This window comes from Dipteris shenzhenensis, chromosome 27, assembly GCF_047967505.1.
Source record: "Dipteris shenzhenensis isolate YYH24624 ecotype China chromosome 27, Dip_SZ_1.0, whole genome shotgun sequence".
NCBI lineage: Eukaryota > Viridiplantae > Streptophyta > Polypodiopsida > Gleicheniales > Dipteridaceae > Dipteris > Dipteris shenzhenensis.
In genome coordinates, this window is record NC_141622.1 from 12,728,168 (window position 1) to 12,742,472 (window position 14,305).

Sequence of the window (14,305 nt, forward strand, 5' to 3'; positions counted from 1 at the left end):
ACACGTGTACACGAGGACATGCATGAGGATGCAAGCGCACACACAATGTATGCATGCACACACGCATGGGCACACTCTATGTGCACCTGTGATTTACAAAGGTTTGAATAAAACATGGAATTGTGGACGAAGACTCCTACTCGTACGCTTGTAGGTGTTCTGTAAAAGCTCCCAAGCTCATGCCACTCGAACTCTGATAAACATCAATTCCTTGAGCTCCCGCAAGCCTAGCACCTTGTAACACATTTCCTTAATAGCTATGTTCCTGCAGGCTGATACATGAATCTTTGCCAATGACGACGGCAACTCCACCTCAAGATGCCAAGAGAGCAGATGATCATAATACTCCCACGCTGCCTCAGTGTTCTGGCAGCCTGTTCATGGGGCACAGCTTCCTGCACTCCCTCAGAGTCATCTCTTTCATATTTGTACAGCCACTCACGTCGAGCGTTTTTACTGAGCTGCAGTATTTCAAACATAGAATTCTCATCTTCTCGTGCCTTGCCAACTTCAGCTCGTTGCAGCTTGACACATTCACAAACATCAGCCTGTCGGAATCTGGCAAGTCCAACTCCTCTAATCTCCTGCACGCTGAAACGCCAAGCCCATGTTCATGGTTTTCATGGAACACATACTCAACTCCAAGCTCAACAAGCAATGCAACCCCTGCAAATTGACGTCCTCCAGCTCCTGGCAGCCTCTTAGACTTAGCAGCTTTAAGCAGCCGAATGTTGAGACCAGGTCCAATATTCTAAACTTCCCTTCCACGAACCCCATGTGCTCAGCCACATGAACTAGGTCCATTGGAACGTGATCTAAACCTCTGGCATAAAAGATTCCTTACGCCGCGAGCGTGTCTAATTGCCATGTCCCGATGAAGCTCATGGACACAAATCTGCTCTTCAACATTGCTCCGCTGCACCTCTATGAACGCCTTTGCGCTCAAATCAGTCACCTACAGGAAACGATCGAGTTCAAAGTCAGTTACGTCCCATTAGGCCTAAAAGCCAACTGCAAGACACTTCTTTTGCTAATAGATTTCACGGTTAAAAAAACAGAGCAACAGAGCAAAAGAACATAGAAACATTCATGGCATGCAGTGCATTCCCGATAGTCCAACAAAGTTCCCGTTCTTGCATGACTAGTGTGAATAGATTCGTCTTGTGACATACTAATTTCCTGATGTGATTGATTGAGTAGCTACAGTACATCGAGTCGACCAACCATCGGCATACGCTGCCCACAGTCCGGAATTCTTTGGGGGTGTACAAGGCCACAACCAGAAAAATGTTTTTTAGTTCATCTGACTGTGGAAAAGCCTCTTTCAATCACCGAGAAAAGTCTGTGTTCTTCATCGTCCGAGTACTGAAGATCCGGTTCCCAAGCTTCGTCGACCTGGATCTGACCAGCTAACACCTTCAGAGCTAACGGTTGGAAAGGGTAAGAACGCTCCACAATTTGTTCGATCTTCCTCTGTTGGCCTGCGGAAAGAGCACTGCCATGAGGCCTCGACAAAGATACTTGATGGAGAACTAATGCCATCGCTTCCTCTTTCTGGGAGCAGGTACACATCGCCTTGGATGAATGCCAAGTCGCAGGAGGACGTTTTCACTACGGAGAGTCACCAACACCCTACTGTCTGGATTGTACTGCACTTCTCTCAAAAGAATTTGTGCAGATTCTTTTGACGTATCGGACACATTATCTAATGCCAAGAATACACGTTGCGTCGGCATGCGTTCCTTTATAGCATAGTAGCCCTGCACACAGAAGGGAGAATTTCAACGAAGAAACACAGCATAAATTAGCTTCCCGGATCCCGGATAAATAATTGTAAAGCCCTCACCTGCTCTTCCGTAGTTACATGGATACGTAAGTCATCTTCATTTGCCCGTCAGCTCTCTCAAAAGCTTCCGCTGAAGATGCACAAATCCCTCATCCCCTAGTTCTATGTGACACACTTTGCCAAAGAACTCACCAAACAAGCGATCTCTTAAGCATCTACACATCGCCGACTTGCCCGTTCCCCCAATTCCATAAACATCAACCTGCCTCACCGTTTCTTCTTGATATTGAAAGTATGTTAAAACCTCCTGTACAGTTGCACAAAAATCCAGACCTAGTCAGCAAAAGATCCTCTTAGCCTACTTGGTTCCACCAAAATCCAAGCCAACAATACCCTTCATTCATAGGTTACAAAGCTTTACGAGAAGATCAACGTGTCCCTCAGTCCCTGACCTGACAAAGTCGTTCCCTGCCCTGCACACGAGACACATCCGAACTTTCTGGCGGAATCAGCGACACGATGGATTTGACAATTTGCCTTCTTAGATTCACCTCCCCGTCAAATTTCTCTGACGATAAAGCACCAGTATGATCCAGCGTTCGGATTGCTTCTTTCCAATGGAGACATGTATCCCTACCTACCCATTGCTGCCAACAGTTTACCCAACCTTTGATTTTACGATCATCTTTGAGACTCCCTAATGAGAAATTGAGATATACAGGAAGAACCCGCAACTCTTTCCTAGATCTTCTAGTTTCAACAAAAGCAGCCAATTCCAGCATCGGCCATTTGGATCTTGTAAAGAACTCTTCTGACGATATCACAACAGCAACAAGGCACTGTTTAACGGCTTTGAAGATGAGCTCCTCAGAATCCTCTCCTGGGGGCAAACTATCCGGGCGCTTGTCAAAAAATGGAGAAGAATCGACCAGACTATCAAAGAATGACCCGAAAAATGGCACCTGAGAGTAGAAACAAGAAGAAGAGACTCAGAAACCGATGAAGACCCAAATCTTGAAAACGAAAATAATATGAGGGCGAATTCCGCATCCCACATAGTTTGGCTGTCATTTATATATAGCCTAAATAAATATATATAAATAATATTAGGCAGATTCTTACAATTCCACACGTCTCCTTTGCAAATAGTTTGGTGCCTAAACAAAAGAACACTACTTTGCGGACCTCCACTTATAAATAAATAAATAATATGAGCTTCTTGGCCTCCCCCATGGGGTAGGCTATAGTCAAGATGCATTATCATTGGAAAGGAAAATTTTGCTTCGCTTATAATTTCTTTTGGAAATTATTTGATTGGCCATCCTCTTTCATGTGCTTCGGTTGGTCTTCATGTGATTGGCTGAAATGCTTACGAATGATGTGGTCCCCGTTTGGACTTCCACGTGTAGACTATGTAATGGGTATAGTAGACTTTTCGTTTATTTTTGCACATGTATGGCTTGGATGACTGCGCTCGTTTGTCTCCCTCTCTAGCTCCTTCATGTTTGATAACCACTTTGGCCTTTCGTTTGCGTCGAAGCCTCCCTCACACCATCCGCTATGAAACCCACGTGGTGGAGCGACTGCCTCAGCACCATGTAAGGAAACAATACAACGTCTGTGCTTAACAGATAACAGGATCTCGTATGCAAGAGAGAAAAACAGATAGTATGGGAACCATTCCCTTGGCTAGGCCTTGGATTGTGTGTAAGAGAAGAGAGGAAAATTACCTCTCACTTCTAAAGTAGTAAAAAAAGAACTGGTGGGGTTATTATGACAACAGCCATTATTGGTGGTAATGGCTATACTACTAGTGGTTTAGGCACTCTTGAATAATGCTGGTAGAGGGACCGATATCACTAGCACAACCAATACCATCGAAAGTATATTTCCCAATAATAGTATTTCTTTCATAGGTAGTTTTAAAAAAAGACACTTACTGCAAAGCATATTTATCACTTGTAATTATCTTTTATGAGCAATACAAGCAAGGCTATTGAAAATGAGGTGAGAGTTTCTTGTATTTTTATATTTTCATGATTGTGTACATCATTTCGTGTAAAGGATGTTCACAACATAAATCACAAGAAAAGTGCACATGATTACCTAAATATGTAATCCCTATTGAGAAATGTCGGGAAGGTTGTTTTTAAACCAAACTTAGGTCTCATCCTCCATAAGCAAGGCTCTCCGTTGCAAGAGAAGAGTGTTGATACCAAGTCTCTGCTTGAATGAAGGAGAAGTTCCAAACGAAGGAGAAGTGCCAAGAAGGTCAATTTTAAAATAGAACTTCGCTCTCATCCTACATAACCAAGGCTCTCCCTTGCAAAACAATTGATAGGTGACACCAAGGTTAGTTTTAAAACTAACCTTGACTATCACCCTATTGAGATATCAAGCTCCACTCATGATATGCCAGGGTGACCGTTGTGCATTTATGTCACCGACTTGTTAGCTGCAGATGCGGTTGGTACACCGTCCATGAATAATAGCTGGATGACAGTTAGTGGCTCAGTTAGTATGCCACCTAGGTTAGCTAACTTTGGTTTGAGACCCACATATAGGGTTCATCTACTTTTGTACTTAGAGAGAGTTCTTTTGGCTTTCACAACTAAGAAGAGGAAAACTATTTTCAGCCTCCACCTTTGTGTGTATTCCCCCATTGTGTATGTGAGGAAGCTGCAAGTGAGACTCCTTACCTCTCTCCCACTCTCTTCACATGGTATCAGAGCTCGGTTCGTGGTAAGGAGCTCAATTAAGCAAACCAAGTTCACAGTGTCTTGGTAAGAGGATCAGTGTTGCTTTCCTTTTTCGAGTTTGGGAGCAAATCTCTGTAGGTAGCATAGCCGGAAAGTGCAAGAGTGCACTGTCTCAGATTGTGGGATGCCCTTCGTGGTGTGGCGAGAGGGTAGTATATGTTGCGGGAAAGGGCAAAGCCCATCTATCATGAGGCCATTTCGGGGCCCGCTTTGGTGGCATAAGTTTTCCGTAAGCACTCAGAAAAGTGCCATGTTTTTGTTGTGCGACCATTGTTCCGCAGGTTGGTGAAAAGTTGTCACAGAAATTGCATCGTATGCCTGTGCGCAGAGATATTGGGAGTGACAGAATCATTGTTATTACCTGTTGATGCAAAACTGTCACTAGGAAGTGACTGTGTGGTCAAATACCACTTTCGTCAGTTTTCCAGATTTGACCTTGTGAGGCAGAACTTGTGTTTTTTGCAGTGAGAGAATATTTTTGCAGTGTTCTGTAATGGCGTTTGATGCTCTTTCACAGATAGTCACTGAAAAGCTTCACAAGAATAACTTCCAAGAATGGAAGTTTAGAATGATGAATTTCCTTAAGGGAAAAGGCTATTGGGAGTTCATTACTGGAGCTCAATAAGAACCAGTTATTCCTAATGTTCCCAATCAACAGGAGTTGCAGGCATTTAAAGGATGGCATGAGAGAGCCAGAAAATTTATGTACTGGCTGTCTATCAGTATTTCAGATTCTATGATTTTGCATATTCAGGATGCAAGCACGCCGAAGGAGGCATGGGATACTTTGACAAAAATGTACAGCACAAATACGCAAGCTAGGAAAATGCAACTCAAGCAGGAGTTGCATAATGTGTAGAGAGAAAATATGAGCATCAATGACTACCACATGATGGTGAGGAAGATTGCAGATGCACTTGCTTCCATTGGGTTGCCAATGGAAGATGATGATTTAGTTTCTGTGACCTTGAATGGTCTAGGAAAGGATTATGCACAGTTCCGGACATCCATTGCCGTCCGTGAAAAATTTTCTGATTTTGAGGAGTTGATTGCTCTTCTAATTTCTGAAGAGAGGAGAAATGGTGGCGCATCTTCTACAGGAGGAACTTCAAAAGAAACTGTCTTCTACTCAAATGCTGGAAGAGGTAGATGCAGAGGTAGAGCAAGCCGATCTGGAGGCCATGGCAGAAATCACAATATGCAGCAAATTCAAGAAAACCAATCCTATGGAGGAGGACGTGGTAACCTTAGAGGCAGGGGGAGCCAAAGAGGTCGTGGTGGATGGCAGAGAGGCCAAAATGCAAACAGCAATGTTGAATGCTACTACTGTGGTAAAATGGGTCATATGGCTAAAGACTGCTATAAAAAGAAGAATGACATTATGAATGAAAAATTGCAGCAAGGCAATTATGCATCCTCTAGTAGATAGGGTGATCACAGAAATGAGCATTTGTTTATGGTGCAGCACATGACCAATTCTGTGACAAGTGCAGAAGAAAGCAATGATGTGTGGTATGTGTAGAATGCAAGGAAAATATGTGAATGCAGATCACTCTTATGTGGATGGTGAATCCAGTGGCTCAAAACAGAGCCTTGATGATGAGTTGGGTATTTCTTCTGTTGTTACACCTGGTATAAGGAAGACAAGGGATGTTTTGAGAGCACCTGGTAATGAGCCTATTTTGTACAGTCTACCAGAGTTAAGTATCCTATGGATAGGCTGAAATATGATGGATTTACCACCATTCACTATGCCTATATGGTCAAAGTGATACAAGAACCAGAACCCACTTCTTTTGAGCAAGCCATGGAAAAGAAAAATGGGAGAAAGCCATGGATGAAGAAATGGATGCCTTGGAAGAAATGCTACATGGGAATTGGTGCCCTTGCCTAAAGACAAGAATACAATTGGCTGCAAGTGGGTCCATAAGGTAAAGCACAATGCAGATGGTTCTGTGAGCAAATGCAAGGCAAGATTAGTTGTCAAGGGGTATGCATAGACATATGGCATTGATTATGAAGAAACATTCAGTCTGATTGCAAGGATGGCGACCGTAAGAGTAGTCATTGCTATGGCTACATCAAAGGGATGGTATTTACATCATATGGATGTAAAGAATGTCTTCTTGCATGGTGATTTGCGAGAAGAGGTCTATATGGAGCAGCCACCAGGTTATGTGCATGCTGTTCATCCTGAGTTTGTTTGCAGGTTGAAGAAAGCCTTGTTTGGCTTGAAGCAAGCACCCAGAGCATGGTCTGACAAGTTTCTCACTTTATGTGAGAAAAACAGAGAAAGGTATTATGTTGCTTGTCATTTATGTTGATGATTTGATCATCACAAGTGATAGTCATGTGAGCTATTGAAGCAGAAGTTTGAGATGAAGGATTTGGGAGAGCTACGTTACTTCTTAGGCATTGAGGTCATTAGATCCACAAGTGGGATATGGCTCTTGCAGAGGCAGTATGGATTGGACATGCTGTCCAAATATGGGATGACAGGTTGTAAGCCTATTCAAGTTCCTTTGGAGCAGAATGTGAAGTTGAGCGCAGATGCAAGTGAGCTTCTGGAAGACCCTATATGTACAGACGCATAGTAGGAAGTTTGATTTATATGACTATTACCAGGCCAGATTTAAGCTATGCTGTTGGGTTGGTAAGTCAGTTTATGCAGGCTCCAAGGAAACTGCATTTGGATGCGGCTAGACGCATATTGAGGTATGTGAAGTCCACATTGTAGTATGGACTATATTATGAGACTGGGTTTCAGATACAGTTGCATGGATACACTGATGCTGATTGGGCTGGTAGTATTTCTCATAGACGATCTACTAGTGGATATGTGTTCTCTTTTGGGAGTGCTGCAATCACTTAGAGTAGCAAGAAACAGCCTACAGTTGCCTTGTCGAGCACAGAGGCTAAGTACAGGGGTGCAGCAATGGCTGCATGTGAGGTAGCTTGGTTGCGTAAGCTACTTTATGATATGCATTGGGCCAGTTGTCATTTATTGTGACAACATGAGTAGTATACACTTGGAAAATAACCCAGTCTATCATGCTAGAACAAAGCACATTGAGGTGCATTATCACTATGTGCGAGAGAAGGTTCTAGTAGGTCTTATTGATCTGGTTTATGTCAGCATAGAGGATCAGATAGCTGACATATTCACGAAGGCATTGGGTACAGAGAACCTGTGCAAGTTTAGAGACCTGCTTGGTGTGCAGGAATTGGGATTGAGCTCGAGGGGGAGTGTTGAGATATCGAGCTCCACTCATGACATGCCAGGGTGGCCATTGTGCATTTATGTCACCGACTTGTTAGCTGCATATGCGGTTGGGACACCGCCTATGAATAATAGCTGGATGATAGTTAGTGGCTCAATTAGTATGCCACCTAGGTTAGGTGAGTTTGGTTTGAGATCCACATATAGGGTTCATCTACTCCTTTTGTACGTAGAGAGAGTTCTTTTGGCTTTCACAACTAAGAAGAGGAAAACTGTTTTCAGCCTCCACCTTTGTGTGTATTCCCCCATTGTGTATGTGAGAAAGCTGCAAGTGAGACTCCTTACCTCTGTCCCACTCTCTTCACACACCCTCCATAACCAAGTCTCTCCCTTACATGTACACATAAAAGGGGACTTTTAATATCAAAATCACAACATTTATGCATATAGAAGAGGGGGAAACAATTACACCAAAGAATACAAAATTTTGAATATAAGGGTTCTCAATGTCTTTTAGGGAAATGATGGAGATGAAGAAGTGAGTTCTTATGAGTCAATTGCTGAATATGTAGAGATTCCACATGAGTTAGCTTGTGTCTTTAAAGAAGATGATGTTTCTCCTCATCTAATAACTGTCTTGTAGATTTCATATATAAAGATGAAGTTTCAGGCCACACCGGTGTTCCAAGAGCCATAGATATTGTTGAGAGTTGTGCTGCCATGAGCACATGTAGAGAAAAGGTATGAGTAAAGGAAAAGCTGCCACATGGCATGGAGGAGATATCCCACATGTGAGCAAGCAAATGGATGTAAGTACCCTCACCTATAAAAGGGAGGTTCATTTGAAGTAATATCAATCAAGCACTTTGCACTATCTCAAGATTCTCTTTATGAGTCCAAGCTAATCTATCTTGGAACCTAATTGACTTGAGGTACATGTCATGAGCACTCTCTTCATCATGTTTCCACATAGGTTCCATTCACCTTAGAGTGCTCCATAGATCCTGAGGCACTCATGTTTTGTCATGGTATCAGAGCATAGGTTAAGCTCTCCTAGTTTAGCTCATTAGTAGTTCACTAGGATTGTTTCCATTCCTAGATTAGTTGTAGGCATGTCTTAGGAGCTCATGTTTTTCTCCTAGTTTAGTTTTAGTTGTAGATTGAAAACAAATTTCCATCCCTTGAGAGAGAAATTTTCCGTCCATCCATTTCATGAGAGATTCATGAGTTGAGTGTTCATTCGATTTTGAGAGCATTCTTTGAGAGATTTTTTGCTGAGAGGAAGAAGATATTTCCGTTCATGCCTCAAAGATTTGGTGAGAGTATGATTCATAAAGAATCCCTACGAGTCTTCTTGTGTGTGAGAGAGAAAGAGTATCTACAACTCTATCTATAGCCAGCCAAGGCAACGCTTCTTCTACCTCAAATCTAAGGCAATCAACTGCAGCAAAGGCAACACAGAGCTGCCATAGCCTAATCAGCGACTCTTCCAAGCCATACGAGCTTCCCTCCTACTGCATCGACACAACAGAAGCCAACAATTCTCTCCTCACAAGCTCCAAGCTTCTATGCCTTCAATAGAAGCTGCTCCACCCAACGAGCAACTGGCTCTCGGCTAGCTTCCTCAAAGCCCCTCACGACCAACGAGCGGCCTCCACAACAGCCATCCCGCTCTAGCAAAATGAACTCTAGGCAGCAAGGGACCTCTAGAAGCAAAGAAGACTTAGATTTCCTCCACAGGCCAATGGGTCGCCTTCATCGACAGCCTACTTTGTAACAGTCTTCTCTAGAAATACCTCTGATTGATATTCAGGCTCGTAGAACTCACCTCCCATCTCATCGCAAGCTTCCTCTGGGAATAGAGTCAACGAAGCGAGCTCACCTGCAATGCCAGCAACCTCTAGCGACCCAGCCTCCAAAAAAATGGCAGAGCAACCTCGTCAATCAGCCAATAGCTTCCACTGTAGCACCCTACAACGAATTCAGTGAATAACTCCGTGCAGATCCATCATCAACGATCATTTGGATCACAAACGATAGCCCGATGATCGGCTCTCTTCAGCAAAGTCCTATAGATCCCTGCAATGCCAAAAGCTCTCCAACAGGCCAGAACTACAGCACCAGAGACTCCTACGCTCCACGACAAACACGAGTTCTGAGCTCTCTCCTTTCGCCATCGTCTGCAGAGAAGAAAAGCTTCCATTTCTTTCTCCTAGCATTAGGCCACGTGTGTGGCAAATAGGCTCTAACGAAGGTTAGGTGATGTTAACCCATGGTTCATAGGCTTGGTCAGTTTCTTGCCATATGGAAGATAGATTCTAACCTTGGTCAACATAATGGTTGAGTTTAGCTAACCTTGAGTTCAAAGACTTTGGTTAGGTTACATAGGGTTCGGTTCAGTTACAGGTTGGTTGAGTTTCAATTTGGTCAAAGTTGTGCCACATCACCCAAGTGCCTTTTAAGCACACAGCCTCTTGTGAAGCACAGTATGGAATTCAGCATGTGAATCCCTGTGCCACATCATCAAGACCCCCTTCTTCACATAAAGTTCGACAAAGCGTAACTTGCAATCCAGGAGGAATTTGTATACGCTCCAAAAAGGAAAAGTGATCATCTTTTTGAGCTCTACGTGCCTCTCAAGTCAGAATCATTGTATGCAATTAGACACTGGCAATATTGAAAGAAATCAATTGGTAAGACCTTTGCAACAAATGAAAAAGCATTGCATGAATGCAGAAAGCACAAGTGCATGAGATGACCATAGCAGAAAGCATGGCATCCACACATAAAGCATCAAGGCACATGGAAGAACAAAGCATCATGCATCAAGCGAAGAAGACAACAGAGTCGTCATCAAGCCATGAGCCAAAAGGTGACATCAATGGAATGTATTGAGAAACAAAAACCTTGCCAACCTTGCCTATATTTTGTAAATCAAACCTGACCACCTGAGAGTAGCTATGCACAACACTAATGAGCCTGAGACTAAAAACTTACAAACATTGGTGTGTTGGGAAATTTGTCAACTCAAAGAATGCTTGAACACTCAATCACACTATTGTGATGACCTTGAGAAGAAGACCTGTGCAATAAATTTAGAGTGGAATTTTTAGGGATTACATATCTTGGTTATGCATTATTGCCTCTTATGGAGAAGAGGGATGAGATGTGGGTGCAGATTCTCTTAGAGCACATGCTTGTATGGTGTTCAATTGCTATGAATCTCCACCTCACTCTCTTATGGGGCTATTTACCTCAACCTTTCTCTAAATGCAAATTGATGTAGCCATATGAACTTGAAAATCTCTTTAAACACACAAATTTGATAACAATTAATATAAGGAAGCTTATATTCAATTTTGTCTTACAAGCATGCTAGCATGCTAGTTTATAAGGAAGCTTTAAATGGACTTATTCCCATAGAATGCTAGTTTGTAGCCCCACAGAATTCCCATAATACATATTTTCATGCACTATGACATGAAGATCAATCACCTTGCTTCAATAATCAATATTCAACCACGGTGCTAATTTTGGTTAGCCACCTCATTGGTTTGGGCAAACTGTAGACCATCTTGCTAATTTTGGATCAATACATACCTATCTTGTTAGTTTTGATCAATCACTTCACTAATGGATTTTTCTCAACCACCTCATTAGTTGAACAATGCATCTTCTAGCATAACGTTTCCATGTGTCTAGGCCACATAGCCATGAAGGGTCACATATCCACCTATCTTTCTCTCCAAGGAAGCTAGGTGGCTAGACCGTGGTCTAAACATGTGACAACTTAATGTTTCCTGAACATGAGACTTCACTATAGCCCCTTTTAAGTTTCTTATAACTTCTTTCCAACCACCCCAAAGAAACAAGTCCATTTGTTTCATGGCTTGTTTACTTTAATAGGACTAAAAAAGCATGCATAACTCACCCAAAATACTTTCATATGCAATCAACTAGACTAACTTGATCTATACATGGACCACATGACCATCAAAGTATTCTCAAATAGAGCATGCATTTGCTTTTGTATTTCTAGCTACTTCTAATCCAAGCTTTGTTTCTCTTTGCTAAGGGATCATTTGGAGCTTTGCTTTGAGTTGAGTCATGTGTTACCTTTAGGAATTCCGTATTGGAAGGATTCGATGACATCAATCATCAATTTCGAGATCAAATAATCCATCTATTGCACTATGCATAATCATAACCATTTCATCACTCAAGTATCCAAGCTTCCTCTCAAGTAATCTTAATCCACTTAAGATCACATATACGCATCCAATAATGAACTCAATGTGACTCTCCCTCTCCCTCTCTTAATGCTACATGTCTATGCATAACCCCATACATCCCATATGAATCAAATCAACAACCTCTTGCTTAAGAGGTGCTTCTCCCAAAGTTTTCTCTCTCCTTTTTTCCAAAGCAACATGCTTCATAAGCTTTTTCAAGAAACCAAAGTTTAGGAATGCCAAGTGCCATATTCCAGTTTCTCAATTACAACATACTTTTGAAGTTGACATGTCCATATCTTTTGTGCCAAAATGCAAAAAGTGGCATTGGTTGATGTTAAGATGACATGGCATGCAAGTCCAATATTGCAGCTGGCATCTTGAATAAGCATCCTTCTTTGATTGCTTTTTCCACTAGTTGATGTCCTCTAGATTTGTCTCTGATTATGCATTCATCTTCATTGAAGATGACTCTATAGTTGTGTTCTTTTATTTGTCCGACTCGCAAAAGGTTCTTGCTTAGTCTTGGAACATAAAGTAAATCTTTCACCAATCCTTTTGTACCAGTAAAATTATTCATACAAACTATGCCTTTCCCTTGAACTAGAATTGGTGTGTTATCCACCATATAGATAACATTCTTAGGTGCTTCTAATGGTTTCATCTCCTAAACCATTTTTTATGCTTTGACCTTCCAAACTATTACATGGAAAGAATTCATACAAGACTCAACCTTGATCCCAAAATCTGACTCAAATGTAGTAACATCTCTGCTACAATGACATCATTTGGCCCACGCATGACAACATGTTCCAAGAAGCCTCCATTACTATATTTGGACGATGCAGAATATGGGGATGCAAGAAGGCTCCGGATGTGATACACTAGCATTCGTAAAAGTCGAAGACGCCAATACATTACCATCAGGTAAAGCTTGAAATGGGTTCACGATCACCACCGATTAAACAATCATAGATTTACGTTTGTTTACCCTGCTTATCCACCTAACACCATACTGTTTTTAAGAGACACACGCATCGTTTCACTCGCATTTGTTTGTAATAGATTTTGATTTCCCATTGAAAAGAAGAGGCTTATAGATAAAATTGAAACCGCAGAATTCTGATATCAAAGCTTCTAATGATGTGGTACAATGATCCTAGATTTTGAAAGCATTAAACCCATGTTTCCGACTGCCACTTAACCTTGATAGCCCTTCTCCTTGAATCCTTGGATTGGATATTTATACTCCAAGGTAGGTATACTCCAAGTCCCACATAATAGTCTAATTCAAAAGGCACCAATGAGATTAGTTACAAACCTAACTGACCTAGACGAAATGGATAGATCTTTAAATCTCAACTTAGTGAAACCTCTGTATGACTTAATAATGACCGACCTAGATAAAATGGCTAGATCTTTAAATCTCAAACCAACCAGGCCTCTATATGACTTAATAATCAATAGTGTATATACACACAAGTGTGCACGGGTACACAACTACAAGCTCGTTTTTGTGTGAGCGTGCACGCACATACACGCATGCCCTCGCATGGACAATTTGCATCTCAATTTTCCTAGCAAGCTTACTCTAATATCCCATGCATGTATAAGGTTGGTACCTAACTGACCTAGACGAAATGGATAGATCTTTAAATCTCAACTTAGTGAAACCTCTGTATGACTTAATAATGACCGACCTAGATAAAATGGCTAGATCTTTAAATCTCAAACCAACCAGGCCTCTATATGACTTAATAATCAATAGTGTATATACACACAAGTGTGCACGGGTACACAACTACAAGCTCATTTTTGTGTGAGCGTGCACGCACATACACGCATGCCCTCGCATGGACGATTTGCATCTCAATTTTCCTAGCAAGCTTACTCTAATATCCCATGCATGTATAAGGTTGGTCTAGCTCTAAATTGGGCAAAATACGTGGCTTCTAGTAGTGGACTATAGAAATACATGGCTACTAGTAGTAGACTATAGAACCTATTTAGCCAAACATAGGCTCTCATAACTAGCGTTCTCCCTCTAGAAGATCAAATTTTTAGATACAATCTTAATATACAAAGGTGGCAGCATATGATAATGCTCAAAGGTTTGAAGTTCCATGTATGTGGACAAATTTGTCATATTCTAGTGTAAATATATAAAAGACCAGAAGTAAAGGTTTTTTCATACCACTCAATGCCCACAACATGGCTAATTTCTAGGTAGTATCCTCTCCCCCCCCCCCCCCTACCAGATCTGCCCTCCAGGCAAGCTTCCATCTGCCAGGTACTCTCCTCTCTTTTG

At 41.9% G+C, this 14,305-nt stretch overlaps 1 protein-coding gene across 1 annotated transcript; it reads right to left on the bottom strand.

Annotated features, from left to right (window-relative positions):
• Positions 1–612: 612 nt before the first annotated feature.
• On the bottom strand, positions 613–9,942 carry LOC147883876 (disease resistance protein Roq1-like). The gene is made up of 6 exons (XM_087398886.1): positions 9,882–9,942; positions 9,562–9,647; positions 2,239–2,748; positions 1,979–2,093; positions 1,173–1,760; positions 613–955 (listed from the first exon to the last, which is right to left on the bottom strand). Exons 1-5 carry the CDS (start codon positions 9,940–9,942, stop codon positions 1,702–1,704), a joined length of 831 nt encoding a protein of 276 aa, XP_087255012.1. The 3' UTR covers positions 613–955; positions 1,173–1,701.
• Between the last annotated feature and the right edge of the window lie 4,363 nt (positions 9,943–14,305).